The following is a 19318-nucleotide window of genomic DNA, read 5'->3' as shown; positions in this document are numbered from 1 at the left end:
AGCATATCCACCTTCATTACATTCTTCAAAGTTGGAAAATTTTTCAAAAGATAGACTAAAAAATTCAATCAATCACTGTCAACCAAATGAAGCCCTTATTACTTGCAATACAATATGAATCCTTTAAAAAGGGTATCAAAATAGGTAGATATGTTACCTCGACTTGTATAATTCATATCAAAGTAGACTTGCATCTTAATGGTGTCCAGGGATGGATTTTTACTATCCAATAGCCGAGATACACAAAGCTAGAAAAGAATATCCCATGTTTCTGGTTATATTTTCTGAAATGTAAGTATTTCCTACAGTTATTTTCAAAAATTAAGAGAAATATCAAAGCAATGGTTTCTGATACTTATCCACCAATAGCCCCTTTTATTATTTTGCTCTTTGAGGACTTCATGCTTCACAGTTTACCCCACCACAACTTTTAAGAAGTAATAAGTTATTTCCCTGAGATCAGCAATATCACCATATGCAGGTGGCTAATAGTCTAGTCAAAGGCGAGAAATCTGACCCTTTGGTTTGTCTATCCAGTTTGGATATGAGTAAATGCTCCACGAAGCTTAGGCTCCTGTCCAGAGCTCATCTAGAGCCCCTCATTACTATTTATTTGAGCCTCTTAAGCAACACTCCTTCTTTGCTGATTTTGAGGGTTACTTTTATTTTATAAAAGGCTGTTCCTCTCTCACAAAATCTCTTTGGCTCTGGTTTCTATTTCAAAATTTCCTCCCCTGGTCTGTCTTCTCCCATTTTCCTCCCACATAGATGGCCCATTCTACGTCTCTGCTTTGCCCCTTTAGATTAGATGATCAACCTGAATTCTTTCTCTCTTTCCTATCTCACCCCTTAGGCTTTCTATATGCAGTCAGCAGACATAGCAGCGGCAACACCCTCCTTGCACCTTCCTGAGCACCAACCCTGCTTTCCTGGGAGGACGGAGACTGTATATAAGACCAAGGCCTGGACCCTGTGCTTTTATGGAGCCTGTGCACCTAGATCCCTCCAGGTGGAAAAGTACTGTTCTAAAAACAAACTTCCTTCACAAATACAAAAATTAACTCATCCACATGATTTTTAATTGAGAAAAAAAGGAAACAATCTTTGTCCTCTGAAGCAAGATGCACATTGATAATTTATGTACCTGTCACATTAAAAGTAAATTGAGTTTGATTCTTTCTAACTTAGGTGAGTTAGAGGAAAAAAGAAAACTCTTCTTGAGCCTTGAAAAAGAGAAAAATTTATTTTCTGTCTCTCCTTGATTTTCCTCCAGATCTTTCCAATAAAATTTCTGACCGACCATCATGGCCATTTCCCCTATTGCTAAGGACAGGTTTCATACCACATTTAAAATCAGCACAGAGGGCTCCTGGGTTGTTCAGTCAGTTAAGTGACCTACTCTTGATCTTGGCTTAGGTCATGAGCTCACAGTTCGTGAGGTCAAGCCCCAAGTCAGAGTCTGCACTGACAGCGCTGAGCCTGCTTGGGATTCTCTGTCTCCCTCTCTGCCCCTCCTCCACTCACGTTCTCTGTCTCTCAAAATACAGACAGACACACAGACAGACAATCATCACAGAAAGACCCAGCTCTAGGCTGCCCTGCGTAATCATGGCATCTCTACTGCAGAATCATCCTAACATATTCCCCAGCTCCAGGCTTCCAAAGCTCTTCCTGATCCCTCTGGAAGCTGCATATAGACCTGTGCTCCACTGTGTGAATTGCTGGCTATGAGAGACGATGGGTGATGGGGTGATGAAAATTTTCTCTGCCATTTGCTTGAGCCCAGGAAATATCCACATACCAGCTTGGGAAACCTTGTTTATAAAGTCCTTTGTGGGGCGCCTGGGTGGCGCAGTCGGTTAAGCGTCCGACTTCAGCCAGGTCACGATCTCGCGGTCCGTGAGTTCGAGCCCCGCGTCGGGCTCTGGGCTGATGGCTCAGAGCCTGGAGCCTGTTTCCGATTCTGTGTCTCCCTCTCTTTCTCTACCCCTCCCCCGTTCATGCTCTGTCTCTCTCTGTCCCAAAAATAAATAAACGTTGAAAAAAAAATTAAAAAAAAAAAAATTATAAAAAAAAAAAATATATATATAAAGTCCTTTGTGTGAAGGAGGGAATTAAAATTAAAATCATTAAGCCTGGGAGAAAAAAATTATGTTCAATTTTTAGGAAATACATTTAGGAATATTTAGAAAATAAATATGTAAGCACCTATATCCAGTGAGTCAAACTTAAAACACGTGAAAAAACTAATGATGTCTAAAATTTCTACCTTCTTTGGTTCCTAAAACTAGTTTTCAGGCAAATATACTTTATTTCTAACTATGAATTATTTGCTAGAGCTTCAATTTTTCCTTCAGAATTGAAAAGCACAAATTACACTGAATCAATAATTATATGAATCTTAATTTACTACTATGTAATTTTATACTGTATGACAAGTCAGTTAATAATGTTCTCGGTGTGGGGCGCCTGGGTAGCTCAGTCAGTTAAGCGTCCCAACTTTGGCTCAGGTCATGATCTCACAGTTTGTGGGTTCGAGCCCCTCGTCGGGCTCTGTGCTGACAGCTCAGAGCCTGGAGCCTGCTTTGGATTCTGTGTCTCCCTCTCCTTCTGCCCTGCTCGCACTCTGTCTCTCTGTCTCTCAAAAATAAATAAACACTAAAAGAACTTAAAAAATAATAATGTTTTCAATGTAACATTAGATTAATAACAAAAGGTCTCTAAAATACTGTGAAGATACCGCTGCCTGCCAATATCCATACCCGTCCTTCCTAATAGCCCCAATCTGGACTGGGACAAAGACTTGTTCTGTTGAAAAAAAGAAAAAGAAATCAATGTCCCAGGCTCACTTACATTATCATTCTGGTCAATAAATGTAAGCACATGAGAAAAGTTCTGAGAAAGCTATTACTTTCTTAATAGAAAGTGACAGACCCAATTGGCACACACAGGTTGCCCTTTGCCCTCTTCCCTCACACCTACCTAGAAATGGAGTAGCTATCTTCTAACCATTGCATGAAAGCCTATACAGGATGGTGGCCCAGGAAGCCAGGAAAAACAACCTGTGTATCTCTAGACTTTATGAGAAACAATACATCTCACACTTGTTTCTACCACTAGTTGGTAGGGTCTTATTTCATGAAGCACAGCACTAATGGCTAACACAAATATTGTATTCAGAATTGCAAATAAATAATTTAAAATTTGAGAACTGTTGTATAACCACCTTAACAAGTTTCTGTACGTCACTTTTCATGAGGGTTCTATCCATGTTAAAGCCATTACTTGGGTCCAAGACAACAGCTTTCACCTGTGAATAGGAAAGAATCTATTAAATCATTTTATCTCATATAATTATGAAACTATTTTGTTTCCATTTTTTAAACAGCTGCCTCCTGATTACTCAGGGGTCGATTATTCAGCTGATTTTATTATCATCCAATTCATCAGCACCTTCATTACAGGTCGAAGAAAGGAAGCAATAAACATCAAATTTGAATACGATGTTCAAAAAATTATATGGAGAAATAACTTGAAAGCAGTGAGTAGACTCTAGATAGGGAAACTATTTGAATATTTTATCACATTTTTATTGTGTATCATTAAAACAAAAGCAAGAACAAAGAGACCAAGGCAATGAGTAATTTTTACAAAGGTGAACAAAAATACACGTTAAAACTCTGACATATGATATAACTGATGTTTCCAAAACCAATCAAGATGTTCTAAATCAGTTTCTATATATCTAGAACTGACATGCTTCATTGAAAAACATTTTTTTGCTAACTTGTCCAATGGTCTCAATGTTTTCAACTGAATAACATTTAGGAAAGCTTCACAGAATTTTAAGAGAGAAATGGGTACCACTTAAGGCTATTTTTTAATAAAGCAGTAATTCAAAAAAATATTCATTCTTACCATAAAAGCTGCCAGAGTTTCAGAAACAGTCTCTCCATGGGCTGCACATTCTTGTCCTATTTCTCGAATGATATTCTTTATAACACTTTCTGCCTGAGTGGGAGGCATTCTAGCTAAATAAAACAATGTTTTTTTTAAGAATTGTATTTGAAATGACTCTATTCAAAAACCCCACCCCCACCCCCAGCCAAGCTTACAGACAAAATTCACAGGTGGCTGCACTTGGCCCTGACTCTTTGTTTTCCTAGGTCACAGGGCCCTCCCTACATTGTCAGAAAATAGATCCCAACTATAAAACATATTCTTCTCTAGCCTGACCAGAACCCTCATCTCAGACAAGCCCCAGACAGAGCCCCGGGAGAAAGCTGCTGCCTCCTGCTCTACCTGGACAAGAATTGACCCCCTCCCCACCTCCCCACACCCACCATGGCCTCACATCCTTAAAGAAGAAAAACAAACAAAACCCTTAAAAGACTCAGCCCAGGGGCGCCTGGGTGGCTCAGTAGGTTAAGCCTCTGATTCTTGGTTTTGGCTCAGGTCATGATCTCACAGTTTGTGAGTTCGAATCTCATGTTGGGCTCCATGCTGGTGGTTTGGAGCCTGGTTGGGATTCTCTCTCTCCCCCTTCCCTCTCTCTCTGCCCTTACCCTGCTTGCTCTGTCTCTCAAAATAAATAAATAAACTTTAAAAAAAAATTTTTTTTTAAAAAGGCCCAACCCAAAAGAAGTCCCGGCGACATCTCTCTGGATATCTGGCCCCTCTCCTCCCCTGGAGAGTAAATAAACTCTGTCCTGCCTCTTGCTCTACTCTTCGTGCAATTCTTTGCCACCCTAACAGTATTTATATATGATTTTTTCCTCTTTAGATTTCTTATTATATTTGTAAAGAGTCATACAATTATTTTTTTTTAATTTTTTTTTTAACATTTATTTATTTTTGAGACAGAGAGAGACAGAGCATGAATGGGGAAGGGGCAGAGAGAGAGGGAGACACAGAATCCGAAGCAGGCTCCAGGCTCTGAGCCATCAGCCCAGAGCCCGACGCGGGGCTCGAACTCACGAACCGCGAGATCGTGACCTGAGCTGAAGTCGGACGCTTAACCGACTGAGCCACCCAGGCGCCCCAAGAGTCATACAATTATTTATCTCAACTTATTAGCATGCATTAGCATCTATAAAGATAAAAAAACTTCTATATTTATAAAAATGAGGGATTTTGTGGATGACAGAAAGAGCAATCAGTACGTCAAACTGGGACTGAAATATTTCCAATTTTGTGAAAATGACATAAGTAGAGACATTTTTAAAATAGAGCAGGAGCAGCCATTTCAAGGGAACTGCCTCACACGTCCAGTTCTCTGAATCTTTGAACTAAGCCAAACTGCCAACATTCCAAGTCGGCAAGAACAAGAAAATCCTGTTTGAAAAGCATGATGATAAATTTGAACTTTTGACTAGTGACTACTTCACCTGACCAATGAATGAAGTATAAATCTAGCCCTGCCTGTCAGCACCAATGAGCTCTTTTTTAAAAACTTACCTAAACTTTTTTTTTCCATAAAAACCCTGAGGCCACCTCCTTTAATCAGTACACTATTTGGGTTTCTACCTAAATCTGTACACCCCTGACCCCAATCATTTTATCCCAAACAACCGCCTTATCCCTTGAACTGGTTTGTTTTTAGGTTGACAATTTAAATGATAGTCACCAAAAGCATATTTATATTTTTTTAATTGGATAACTAAACATTATTGGGGAGGTAGATATAATGAGAAACATCAGGCCTACGGGAAGATGGCAGATTACAGTTTGAAAGAGGAAACGCTTATGCCACCACATTCACTAAATGATCTTTAATAATTATATGAGACTCTTGGAAAACAATTCTTGCTTGGATCATCTAAATTCTCTTTCCTACACATCCAAGTTGGAGTTTGGACTTTTGATTAAAAACATAAAAGAAAAAAATCAAAATCTATTATGTGAAATATCAAACAATTTTTAAATGAACTCCTAGTATTAAGTATTAATTCCATTTACTACAAACCAGTAAAGGGTGGTAGGTTTTAATGATTATTGAGTTTTCCGATCTTCCTAAGCATCCATCAGTAACCGAGCACAGGATTTCTTTGCATGTAGAGAATAACAAAGACAATTCGGGTAGATAAAGCTAACTCTCAGCATTATTTGTGTTCAGATAAGGTAGCACTTGGCATTTTGTCCAGCAGAACCAGAGTGCCTGGGATCCACGGTGACTTGTTCATTTTCTTTTTTTTTTTTTTTTATTTTGACATTGCATTTCCTTGGTTATTTTTTTTCAATATATGAAATTTATTGTCAAATTGGTTTCCATACAACACCCAGTGCTCATCCCAAAAGATGCCCTCCTCAATACCCATCACCCACCCTCCCCTCCCTCCCACCCCCCATCAACCCTCAGTTTGTTCTCAGTTTTTTTAAGAGTCTCTTATGCTTTGGCTCTCTCCCGCTCTAACCTCTTTTTTTTTTTTTTTCTTTCCCCTCCTCCGTGGGTTTCTGTTAAGTTTCTCAGGATCCACATTAGAGTGAAAACATATGGTATCTGTCTTTCTCTGTATGGCTTATTTCACTTAGCATCACACTCTCCAGTTCCATCCACGTTGCTACAAAGGGCCATATTTCGTTCTTTCTCATTGCCATGTACCTGAGACTCTGGACATTTGCTTCCCCTCTCCGTAAGCCGGCTTCCTCCTCTAAAAAATTTGATGAGACTACTACCCTCTCCCCAGAGTTGTCCCAAGACCTAAGTAAGTTCTATACACTTAGTGTTTAAAACAGAACGTGGCATAACGCAAGCGCTTAATACAACGTGTAACTAGTATTCAAAAAGTGTTAGTTGCGCGTGTGCGCGTGTCCGTCTGTGCGTGCGCCCATGTCTGTGCGCGTTCCCGAGTGCCGTGGGCCCCGCGCAGGGGGTCACTACTGACTCCCCTCAGTACCCTCCTCCTCCCCACTTGAAGCTCTATATCTCCCGACATCTGGCCTTTAGGGGTGCGAGTAGCACCCCGGAGAGACCCGAACCTCTGATGCCGGCTCAGAGCGAGTTAGAGGTCTGACCTGCGGGCCTGGGCGACTCCGGCCGGAAGCAACCTGTTTCCGCTCAGCCTGGGCGCAAGGAAAGGAGTTCTGACCGACAGTTAGGTCTCAACCGAGGCTGCACAGAGAGTCTCCAGCTTCAGGGGCTATACCCGCTGCCCGTGCTCCCTCCTCGCGCCTGAAGGGCGCAGAGCCCCGGGTGGGGTCACCGTGGCTTGGAGAGCCGGCGGCCAGTCTACACGATGGTTTCCCTCTTCCCCCGCTTTGCGGGACTTCAGGGTACTCCACGAGAGCCCGGTAACCATGGGGCCGGCAAGCTGCTGGGTACTCCAAGAGGGCCCGGTAACCATGGAGATGGAACGCTGGGCCAGCATGGGCGGGGCCGGCATGGGTGGGACCAACGTAGGGAGGCGTGGCTGGGCCCAAGCTGCAGATTTTCCCGGGAAGGATGGGCAAGAGATTTTAAAAACAGAAACAGAATATGGAAGGTCCTAAACCCGAGGTAGACTACAGGTTCACTACACCTCAGTGGTTAATTGTATCAAAACACAAGATTTCCTAAAAAAGAGTATTTACTTTTGTGAAAAATTAATAAAAGGAAACCTCACTAAAAGCGCAGTTGAGAGACTAGAAGGGGAGCCTGGTAGGGGGAGCCTCTACCTCTTCACCATTAAATTATAGGAAGAATTGTCAGTTACACACTTCAACAAAAGAACCCTCAAAAGGAAAGAATCATCAATTACAGGCCCCAACAGAGAAAGATGTATATTGTAGCCTATAAGAAATTGACTACCCCTGCAACTCAGCCAGTGAGAAACCTTCATCCCCCTAAACTCTTGCTTTTCTCCAATGGACTTTTATTCAAAACAACCCCTCCCAACTTCCTCCTTCTCAATTAAATAATGTTCCTTTGCTTTGTTTCTTGTTTTTGCCTACCGCTCTTATCCCAAGTTGCAGTCATCTGTTATTCCTGAATAAACCTATTTTGCTAGTGAACTAACTGAAGCTTTATTTTTCTTAAAGTCAGCACAGAGCCAAATGCAGGACTCCAACTCACAGATGGTGAGATCATGACCTGAGCCCAAATCAAAAGTCCGTCACTTAACCAAGTCAGTGCCACCTTTAAAAGGGAGCCAGGGGAGGCAGGATCCAGTGTGGAGAGGATAAGAAAATGGAGGGGCTGTATTGTTGGAGTTTATATAAAAGTACATGGTTTGTTTTTTTTTTAAATAAAAAGGATCACAGTTTAACTTCATGCCCTGTTTAAAGGAAGTCTGTAATAGGATGGTGTAAGATGTCAGAAGAGAAAACCACACATTCAAGGAAGCACATTATAAGGACACACCCACGACTAAAGTTGGGATAATGAGGTTTTATTCCTTAACAGTAATGTTCATTAGGCCTGCCTACTGACGTGGAAGTACAAAATGGGATTAAACCGATACTAGAAACCAGTATCAACAAAGTTTTATTTTTAAACAGGCTACTGACAATTTTTCTGAAACAGCAAAGACAGTTGACCCTTGAACATCTTTGGGTGCTCTGACACCCACCTCCTCCCTCAAAAATCGAAAGTTTTTGACTCTGCAAAAACTTAATTACTAATAGCCTACTGTTAACCAGAAACTTACCCATAACACAGTTGATTAACATGTATTTTGTATGTTGTATGTATTATATACTGTGTCCTTACAATAAAGCTAGAGGAAAAAATGTTATAGGGTAAAGTAGGTAAAGGGAATTAAGAGGTACAAACTTCCAGTTATAAAACAAGTCAGTCACAAGTATGCAGGTATGCAAAGCATAACCTAGGGGAAAAAATCAATAATACTGTAATAATGTTGTATGGTGACAAATCATGGCAGATGATAACTACACTTATAAGGGTAAGTATTTCATGAGGTATTAAGTATTTATTCATTATGTTGTACACCTGAAACTAATATTGCATGTCAACCATACTTTAAATAAATAAATAAATTAATTAATTAATTAAATTTTAAAAATTATTTTTAAAAATCTACTTTTCTTTATGACTGCAGACTATCTTTAAAGGCAATAAATGATGAGGGGCACCTGGGTGGTTCAGTCGGTTGAGTTTACAACTTCGGCTCAGGTCATGATCACATGGTTCATGGGTTCGAGCCCCATGTCAGGCTCTGCACTGATAGCTTAGTGCCTGCTTGGGATTCTCTCTCTCCCTCTCTCTCTGCCCTTCCCAGCTGTGCTCTCTCTCTCAAAAATAAATAAATAAACATTTTTTTAAAGGTAACAAATGATGAGTGAAAGCATTAATTCTTTGTTTCCTATCTTTTTGTCCATCACTTGAGTCAACCAGTAGACAAACAACAAGCCTTAGGATCAGATTTTCACAAATCAGGGGGAAATTGAAACTTTTACTGCAGATAACCGAGCATGGGGTCCTGCTCTTTCATGTATTACGGATGAATCAAAATTATAAAAACACAAAATGAAACAAATTAAACCCGTGAATTCTATTATCATGAAATTGAAACCTCTAAAAAAAAGTGAAGACAGTAGTGGTTCTTTCTTAAAATTATTTTTCCCTATAATCCTCATCAGGAAAACAAGATCCAAGCACAACAACCTTTGCTATTATAGGCTCTGTGGCCAAGATTCTCAACTCTAAGTCTGGAGATGGGTAGCGTTCCTTGGGAGTCCCCTGTGATGAACTCTGATATGCCCTACTTATCCATTTTGTGTATGTGGACAATATTACTGCGAGTGTCTTCCTGTCTTTACCCACCCACTCCCACACCCATTTCCCCAATCTTTAACTTATAACCAAGTCTTCATTAATGTCTGTCAAATCCATTCAGTTCTCCCCATTCCCACTTCTCTTGAATTAACTGAAGCAATTATCTTTTCTTGTCTGGATTACTGCAGCAGCCAGCTAACTGAGCTCCCTGACTTCGGTGTTATACCCTCCAAATCTTCGCCTATACTAAAATGATATTTTAAAAATATAAATCTTATTGTGTCATTCTCCTGCTTAAAATCTCATGAAGGCTTCTGAGTGGCTTTGGGGTGAAGTCCAAACTCCTAGGCATGGCATGTAAGGGCCTTCATGATGTGATCTCAGCTCCACCCATCCAACCTCAGCTCTTGCAACTGCCTCCCTCCTCCTCACAGAACACTCTTTCCATTTTCCGACCATGTTGGATTACTCACTGGCCTCCCTTGCATATAGGTTACTCCCTCTAGATGATGTCCCTTTTCCCTCTTCACCTGGCTAATTTCTCCGTGTTTCCAGAAGTCATGTCTATTTTGAAGCTTTCTGTGGCCTGACAATATTAGGTTTAGGGTCCTAAACCTTAACATCTATCTAATTCCAAAACATTTTCACCACTCCCCAAAGAAAGTTCCATACCCATTAAGCAATCACTCCCCATTCCCCTTCCCCACAGTACTTACATTTGACAGAGCTGTCAGTACTCTAGGGAAGGCTATTTTCTTGTCTGTCTCTTCTACTAGACCATAGGTTCCTTGAAGGCAGGGAACATGTTTTGTGGACCTAAGAACAGAGCCTGGTATGAAATAGTCACACCAGATTATTTGGATAAAGAAGGTGAGTATAGGTGTGGGTGAATGAAAAAAAGAGAAATTTTGGAAGTCTTTAATGTCTTTACTGGAGGGTTGGATAAATTTCAGAAGGAATTAACAATTTTTTTTTAAATTTTTTTTTTCAACGTTTATTTATTTTTGGGACAGAGAGAGACAGAGCATGAACGGGGGAGGGGCAGAGAGAGAGGGAGACACAGAATCGGAAACAGGCTCCAGGCTCTGAGCCATCAGCCCAGAGCCCAACGCGGGGCTCGAACTCCCGGACCGCGAGATCGTGACCTGGCTGAAGTCGGACGCTTAACCGACTGCGCCACCCAGGCGCCCCAGGAATTAACAATTTTAGAGGGAAAGGAGAAAGCATTTATAGGTCTCCAGAAGAACTTCTGACTCTACCTTGGCTCTCCTGATTCAGGATGCCCTACTTATCCCCAAGCACCCCTTTACACAGCCCCAAGAAGAGACTGCCCTCAGTCTTCTCCCCTTCCTTCCATGCTTCAAACTAGAGCTGAACAGTTTCTAGTGGTACCTGGGCTTCAGAAGGTGGGGGCTGAGTTAACTAACCCCTAGGCTCACAAGACTTCTTAGGAGACCAGGTGTTGGAGGTAGGCATGGGGGGTGGGGGTGGGGATTTGGTTCCAGATTGAATTTCATCTTTGTTATTTCTTCCCACAATGGGGAGAACTATGGCATGACTCCCAAAGGTGAACTTTAATTTGGTACAGTCTAAACCTTTATTAAAGGAAGAATATTTTCTCAGTTATCAAGGAGCTCACCTTGCTCTGTAGCCCATAAGTCCTCATTTTTGTGAGGAGGGATTTTTTTTGGCTCCCATTCCAGGTTTGCTGAAATTATAAAAGAGCTACATTCCACTTTCAGCAGCTGTCTTCTTATGACCAAATAAAGGCCAAAGACCCATCAAATTATTTCCTTTCAATTGTCCCTCTGATGGGGCAGGCTGGATTGCCAGGTCCTCCTGACACACTGCAAGGGATAATGTATCGCCTGGATTTCTCACTCTACTCCAAGCTCATTATCTCTAACACCAATCTTCTCTCCAAACCAGTCCTGCTCTCTTCATTCTTTATTGGGATGAATTGTCTTTAATTTATTAACAGGCCCAGTAATTTACGCAGCCCCAAATCTGCTTTGGGTAACCCTGCTTCTCTCCCTCCCTAATCTTTCACACTCAGATCCAACACTAAGCCTATATATCCTACCTTTTTAGCGTGTCTCATAGCCATTCCCTTCCCTAACTACCATGTTCTGAGGTCCATGACTGGAATCTCTTACATGTTTCCTTTGCTTCCAGCCTGCTCCACTCCCAAAGGCAAAGTTGATCGTATAATTCCCTATGTACAGCCATTTGGAGACTTCTCATTACCTACAGGAGAAAATCCAGTTCCCTTTGCATGGGATGCAAGTTCCTTCTTGATCTGGCCTCTTCATCATTAGACCTGCACTGTCCAGAATGGTAGCCACCAGCCATATGATCTGTTTACATTTAAATTAGTTAAAATTAGATGAAATTTAAAATTCAATTCCTCAGTTTCCCTACCACATGTGGCTAGTGGCTACTGCATTTGACCATGAAGATATAAAACAGTTCCCTCCTGCACTGTTGGTGGGAATACAAACTGGTACAGCCACTCTGAAGAACAGTATGGAGGTTCCTTAAGAAACTAAAAATAGAACCACCCTATGAACCAGCAATTGCACTATTATGTATTTACCCAAAGGACACAAAAATACAGATGTGAAGGTGTACGTGCATCCCAATGTTGATGGCAGCATTATCAACAATAACAAAACTATGGAAAGAGCCGAAATGTCCATTGACTGATGAATAAAGAATATGTGGTATATATACATAGTGGAATATTATTCAGCTATCAAAAAGAATGAAATCTTGCCATTTGCCATGAATGGATGGAGCTAGAATTAACTCAAAAGGGATTACTTACACTAAGTGAAATAAGTCAGTCAGAGAAAGATTACCATATAATTTCACTTATATGTGGAATTTAAGAAACAAAAGAGATGAACATATGCGAAGTGGGGGGAAAAGAGAGAGAGGGAAATAAATCATAAAAGACTCAAAGACAGAGAACAAACTGAGGGTTGATGGCGAGAAGTGGTTGGGGAATGGGCTAGATGGGTGATGGGCATTAAGGAGGGCACTTGTTCTGATGAGCACTGGGTATTTTATGTAAGTGAGGAATCACTGAATTCTACTCCTGAAACCAATATTGCATTGTATGTTAACTAACTAGAATTTAACTAAAAATTTGAAAAAAAAAAAAAAAAAGAATTTCCACTCCTTTAGGTAAATACTAAAGAGTGAAATTACGGACTCATAAGACTATGTTTAATTTTCAAAAAAACACCTGCCATACTATCTTCCAAGGTTGCTGTACCATTTTGCATTCTCACCAGCAATGAATGAGAGTTCCATGTGCTCCACATTTTCACGTGCACTTGATATTGTCAATATTTTGGATGTTCCCCATTCTAAAAGGTGTGTAATAGTATCTCACTGCTTTAGTTTTGCAACTCCTTAATGACATATGTTAAACATCTTTTCAAATGTTGTTTGTTACCTGGATATCTGTTTTTGTGAGGTGTCTATTCATATTTTGTGTCCATTTAAAAAATTGAGTTGTTTGGGACACCTGGGTGGCTCAGTTAAGCATCTGACTCTTGGTTTTGCCTCAAGTCATGATCTCTCAGTTCGTGAGATCAAGCCCCAAGTTGGGCTCTGCACTGATAGCTTGGAGCCTGCTTGGGATTCTCTTTTTCCCTCCCTCTCTCTGCCCCTCTCCTTCTCATGCACGCTCTCTATCAAAAATAAATAAATTTTAAATAAAAATCAAGTTGTTTGTTTTCTTGCTGTTGAGTTTCAAGAATTCTTTGTATATTTTGAGAAATAGTTGTTGTTGTTGTTGTTTTTTATCAGATATGTGTTTTGCAAAGACTGTCCCAGTCTATGGTTGTCTTTTCATGCTCTTAATCAGCTCTTTTGCAGAATAGAGTTCTTAATTTTAATTAAGTCCAACTTACCAATTTTTTCTTTCATGGATTGTGCTTTTGATTTTTTATTTAGAAAGTGATTGCCAAACCCAAGGGCACGCAGATTGGTTTTTTTTTTTTTCCTATGTTATCCTCAAGGAGGTCTTACAGTTTTGTACAGTTAGGTCTATGATCCATTTTGAGTTAATTTTTGTGACAGGTTTAAAGTTTGTATTTGTTGGCTTGTTTTTATGTTTCTGGATGTCCAGTCATTCCAGCACATTTGTGGAAAAGATTATCCTTTCTCCTTTGAATTGTACTTGCTCCTTTGGTCAAAGATCAGCTGACTACATTTGTGCAGATCAATATTGCTGGTATCTCTATTCTATTCCATTGATCTGTCTATTCTTTGACCAATACCACACTGTCTTGTTTACTATAGGCTTGTAGTAAGTCTGAAAGTAAGGTACCATCAGTTATTCCATTACTTTCTTGTCTTTTCATCTTTTACTATTCTAATTTGGCCTTCTGGTTAGATGTTGAAGTGTAGTATTGGTAATACTGAGCTCCATCATTCTCCATCAGAGAAATGCTTATATTATCACATTAATTATAGTATTTGCTGAAAATAAATACCCCCCCCTTTTTTTTTTTGGTTAAGGAAGCTCCCTGCTATTCGTGGTATGGGAATTTGCATTTTGACAAACACTCCAGGCTATTCTAGTTCAAGTGGTCCAGAGACACACACTTTGAAAAAGTAACTAATAGAAAAATACCATATCCAGCAAGGAATTCCCCATCTTTTTAGCATTATATACAAATTCTGTCTTTGATTCTAATGGAGAACGATACACTTGTGTATTAGACACTTTAAAAAAATAGATCAGCTATGTTGTTGACGGAGTAATAAACATGACTTAAAATACCAAAAATGTCATAATTTATTGACACTTATAATTTTTTAACCAATATTAGAATTGCTGAAGACTTCTGGTACAATAAATTGCATGTAACCAGGTAACCATAAGCACAAGATAATGAACATATCATCAGCCCCTCTGCCCAAAGTTCCCTCCTGTCTCAGTGTAATCTCCCTTTTATTCCTCCCTTATGCTTCAATCCCAGGCAACCATTTATCTGCTTTCTGTCTCAATAGATTAGTTTGCATTTTCTAGATGTTTATATAAATGGAATCATACAATATGTATTTTTTGCTTTTCTATTTTTTTTCAGATAGCATAGTTGTTTTGAGATTCATCCATGTCATTGTGTACATCAATAGTTCATTCCCACTTCTTACTGACTAATATTTCATTGTATGGATATACCACAATTTTCTTGTCACTAGTAAATCCAAATTTTTAATGTGGTAATAACAAAGTTATTTGGCTCAGAAGAACAGATTAGAAACTCTTTAACATTACAGAAATTCCCCAAACAAGGACATGAAGAATAAATTATGAGAAAAGGTAGGATCAAGGTAGGATCTTTGTGATGAGAACAAAGTCTGAAAGAGAGAAGGCAGAGGAGGGTGAGGAATTGGGAAAATAGAATATGAACTGAAAAATCTATCATAAGAAGTTGGTAGCAGGTACAACAGTCAATTTCAAAACATTTAAGTTTAATGAGGTTAATTTATCAATCTTTTTCTCTACAGTTAGTACATTTTATGTTCTATTTAAGAAAAGCTTACCGGGGAGCCTGGGTGGTTCAGTCGGTTAAGCGTCCAACTTCAGCTCAGGTCATGATCTCGCGGTGCGTGAGTTCGAGCCCCACGTCGGGCTCTGGACTGATGGCTCAGAGCCTGGAGCCTGCTTCCGATTCTGTGTCTCCCTCTCTCTCTGACCCTCCCCGTTCATGCTCTGTCTCTCTCTGTCTCAAAAATAAATAAAAGTTAAAAAAAAAATTAAAAAAAAAAAGAAAAGCTTACCTACCACCAAAGTCGTGAAGATATTCTAAGTTGCGTTTTAGAAGCTTTACTCTTTTGCCTTTCTCATTTAGATCTCTGCTATACTGTGAACTGATTTTGGTCATTGGTGTGAAGTAGAAGCAAATATTCTTCCCTACCCCCACCCCCACCCCATATGGATATCCAGTTGGTCTTACACCATTTATTTAAAAAGATCATTCCTCTTCATCATATTGCAGTGTCTCCTTTACCACAAGTCAGTAGGTGTAAATGTGCTGTTATGGACCTGTATTCTAGTCTTTTATCCATCCTTGCCACAATACCATATTGTATTAATTATTGTAGCTCTGTAATAGATATTGGTAAGAAAAAAATAACCATTGTTCTTCTTTAAGATTATATTGGTTATTTTTAGCTCTTTGCCCTTCCATATAAAACTTAGTGTAATTTTGTTAATTTTCACAAAAATACTGGTTAGATATTTTTTGGTTTCCATAGATCAACTAGAATCTATAAATTAATCTTTAACCTCTTTATAATATTGGGTCTTTCAATGCATGAGCATGATATATTTTTCTATTTACTTAGTTCTTTAATTTCTCTCAATAATATTTTATAGTTTCCTGTGCATATGTTTTGCATATCTTTTATTAATTTGAGGGCCATTGGAAAAGTACTGATGTTCAAGCCCCACTCCCAGAGATTCTGAATCAACTGGTCTGGTATAGGTTCTACTGGTATTTCTCCAAGATGCCCAAGTGGTTATAGTGTGTAGCCACAGTTGAGAAACACTGCTCTGGAAACCTCTCTCAAGGCTGAAATTAGTCTATTATGTGTGTTCTTGAGGTGCTGTCATTCACCCAGTTAAAAACTGTTTACATATATTATCATCCAGTCTTGGCCTTTTAGCTCTGGAAACTATCAATGTTATCTTATTTGGAAAAAGAGTCTTTGCAGATGTAATTAAGTTAAGGACCCTGAGTGAGGAGTCAGTGAGGAGATTCTCCTGGATTATCCAGGTGGGCCCTAAACACCATTCCAAGTATCCTTATAAGAGAGAGGCAAAGGAAGAGAACACAGACACAATGAGGAGAAAGCAATGTGAAGAGGGAGCACAGAGAGATGTAGCTACAAGCCAAGGGATGCCAGCAATCTCCAGAAGATGGAACAGGCAAGGAACAGGTTTTCTCCTAAAGCTTCCAGAGGTAGCGGGGCCTGATGATACCTTTACTTTAGACTTCTGAGCTCTAAAAGCTGTGACAGAATAAATTTCTGTTGTTTTAAGTTACTCAGTTCATGTGAATTTATTACCGCAGCCGTAGGAAATTAATACATGGCCTTTTCGGATAGCATCTGCTCATTTAAACCTACAAGCTGAATATGCTAGAAAAGAAACATACAAATAGAGTGGAGTGATTAAGGCTTTGGACATGAACTTGGAAAAGTTACTTGAACTCTGTGGGTCTTACTTTTCTAATCTGTACAACAGTGCCTACTGACCAAATGGTCCTTGTGATCATCTGGTTATTTAAGATACAGAAAGCCCTTGGAAGATCCTGTGCTAACAATTATCGTAAGAAAAGAAAACATCAGGGGAGCCTGGGTGGCTCAGTTGGTTGAGTGTCTGACTTCGGCTCAGGTCATGGTCTCACGGTTCGTGAGTTAGAGCCCCGTGTCTGGCCCTGTGCTGACAGCTGGGGGCCTGGATCCTGCTTTGGATTCTGTGTCTCGCTCTCTCTCTGCTCCTCCCTGCTCATGCTCTGTCTCTCTCTCTGTCTCAAAAATAAATAAAACATTAAAAAAAAAATGTTAAAAAAAAAAAAAGAAAAGAAAACATCATAAAGAAAGAATGTGATACAGCAGGTAGAATGGTTAGGTGTTTTTGTTTGTTTTTGTTTGTTTTTATTTTTTTTAAATGTTTATTTATTTTTGACAGAGAGAGAGAGAGAGAGAGAGAGAGAGCATGAGCGGGGGAGGGGCAGAGAGAGAGGGAGACACAGAATGTGAAACAGGCTCCAGGCTCTGAGCTGTCAGCACAGAGCCCGACGCGGGGCTCAAACTCACAGACCGTGAGATCATGACCTGAGCCAAAGTCGGATGCTTAACCGACTGAGCCCCCCAGGTGCCCCATTTTGTTTTTTTGTTTTTTTTGTTTGTTTTTGTTTCTGAAGGAAAAAAAATATCTCTTTTTCTAAGACAGAGTTTTAATCAGAGGTGCATAGGGAACTTCTAAGGCTGTATGGACCTGATACTATATTCAAACTGCTGTGTACGTGGGCATTTTTTTTTTTGGAGAGAGGGGTCATGGTTTTATCAGATCCTCAAAGAGTTTTATGATTCAGTAAAGGTTAAGGGTTGAAAAGACTGAGAGGGTGAGAACAGAGTGCCGTGGTGAGGAAATACTCTGGTCCACACTACTCCAGCTTCATATTCTCCATCCCTCATTGAAACAAACTTGACAATTACCATGTTGGGCAGGGAGGCCAAGGAGCACAGTACAGTAGTGGAAACAAGGGGTGGCTTAGAGACAAGAGCATTAGATTCATCTTACTTCCTTAATAAACACATCTAAGTAGAAAGAGGAGTGTGCTATGTGAATATAGCTTCTAGACAAGTCCTCAGCTCCTTTCAGTATGTTCCTGCCCCAGCCTATCCTATATAAAACATTCTGGGTGCAGCTCATGGAATAAATAAGAGAGTCGATAGGGTATGTGCAGGGAAGGGAGACCTAAGACTGGCCTGCGGAGGCAAAGGTGTAATTGATGGACCAGGTAACCTTTCTTATTTCCTCATTTTAGAAAGCCACAAAAAAGGGGAGCCCTAAGTAATCTCCCAACACTGTAATCCTGTTATTTTAAATCTGCAATGACCCAGATTTGCTCCATTTGTGTACTTCCCCCAGCAGTACGCCAAGCAAAAGACACTAGCAAAGGTCAAACTGACGTGGAGAAATAGTATGGGAAAATGTGCCAAGCTGACCAGGATGGGGCTGAGTTTACCAAGTGTGTTTACCAAGGCCCACGTGGTGGAAAGAGAGAGTAGTGCTATTACTTCTGATACTGAGTGAGACGAAGCTGAGGTTTGTGGAGTCTAAATGTCGAGAAAGAGTGAAATGAAAATTTCCTGGTGTGTGATCAGTGTTATCACTAAAACACGTTGGAATGGCTGGAAGACCAAATTTGTGCTGTCTACAGCATGTATAAGTGAGGTACTATTGAGGCTGAATAACAACCTCTATGAGAGAATTAAGGGAATAAGTATTGCCAAGTGTGTGACTCTTCATTCCCAGAAAGAATAATAATCAGGTTGTTATCCTCAGAGGTAAGCAGAGCTCCTAAGAAGGAAGCTCCTCCTGCTGCTTTAATATCATCTTTCATACAAAAAAAAAAAACAAAACACTGAGAAGGATTACTTCCAAATTCAGCCTCAATGATATACAATAAGTGATAACCACACAAATGATGGAAAGGATTCCTATGTAGACCATCATGCCACTTTTCTTACCTATATGTAAGGGAGCCATCTGCTGTCAAAACAGGATCCTACAGCTACAAATTCTTCCACTTCTCCCCGCAACTACGTAACTGCATAAGCTAGTTCCAGACCAACAATTCTATAGAATTCTGTAGAATCCGAGAAATTGACATAAATCACTTTTAGAGAGAAGTAACTCAGAGTATCCAATCTGTTTTGCAAGTCAGAAGATATTCATTTCTTCTGAATATTCATTTTGCAAGTCGTAAGATATTCACTTAAATACATTTATTACATACTACAATTCTCAAAGAGGGTTCTGTCATGCAGGAATTAATACGGCAGTCTGTA

General features: G+C 39.9%; 1 protein-coding gene across 2 annotated transcripts in view; it reads right to left on the bottom strand.

The window, feature by feature from the left end:
* CFAP206 (cilia and flagella associated protein 206) overlaps nt 1-7309 on the bottom strand; it is a 43308-nt gene extending 35999 nt beyond the window's left edge. The window contains exons 1-4 of one of the 2 annotated variants that reach the window (XM_030314586.1): nt 7015-7309; nt 3919-4031; nt 3227-3310; nt 158-248 (exon numbers count right to left, since the gene is read on the bottom strand). In XM_030314586.1, the coding sequence (XP_030170446.1) occupies nt 158-248; nt 3227-3310; nt 3919-4026 (283 nt within the window). In that variant the 5' untranslated portion in view covers nt 4027-4031; nt 7015-7309. The remainder of the gene's footprint in view (nt 1-157; nt 249-3226; nt 3311-3918; nt 4032-7014) is intronic. The other variant, XM_030314585.1, reaches the window with a different exon arrangement.
* Nucleotides 7310-19318: the final 12009 nt, after the last annotated feature.

This window comes from Lynx canadensis, chromosome B2 (genome assembly GCF_007474595.2).
Source record: "Lynx canadensis isolate LIC74 chromosome B2, mLynCan4.pri.v2, whole genome shotgun sequence".
NCBI lineage: Eukaryota > Metazoa > Chordata > Mammalia > Carnivora > Felidae > Lynx > Lynx canadensis.
The sequence above is the reverse complement of the archived record's forward strand: the minus strand, read 5'-3'. Positions and strand labels throughout refer to the sequence as shown.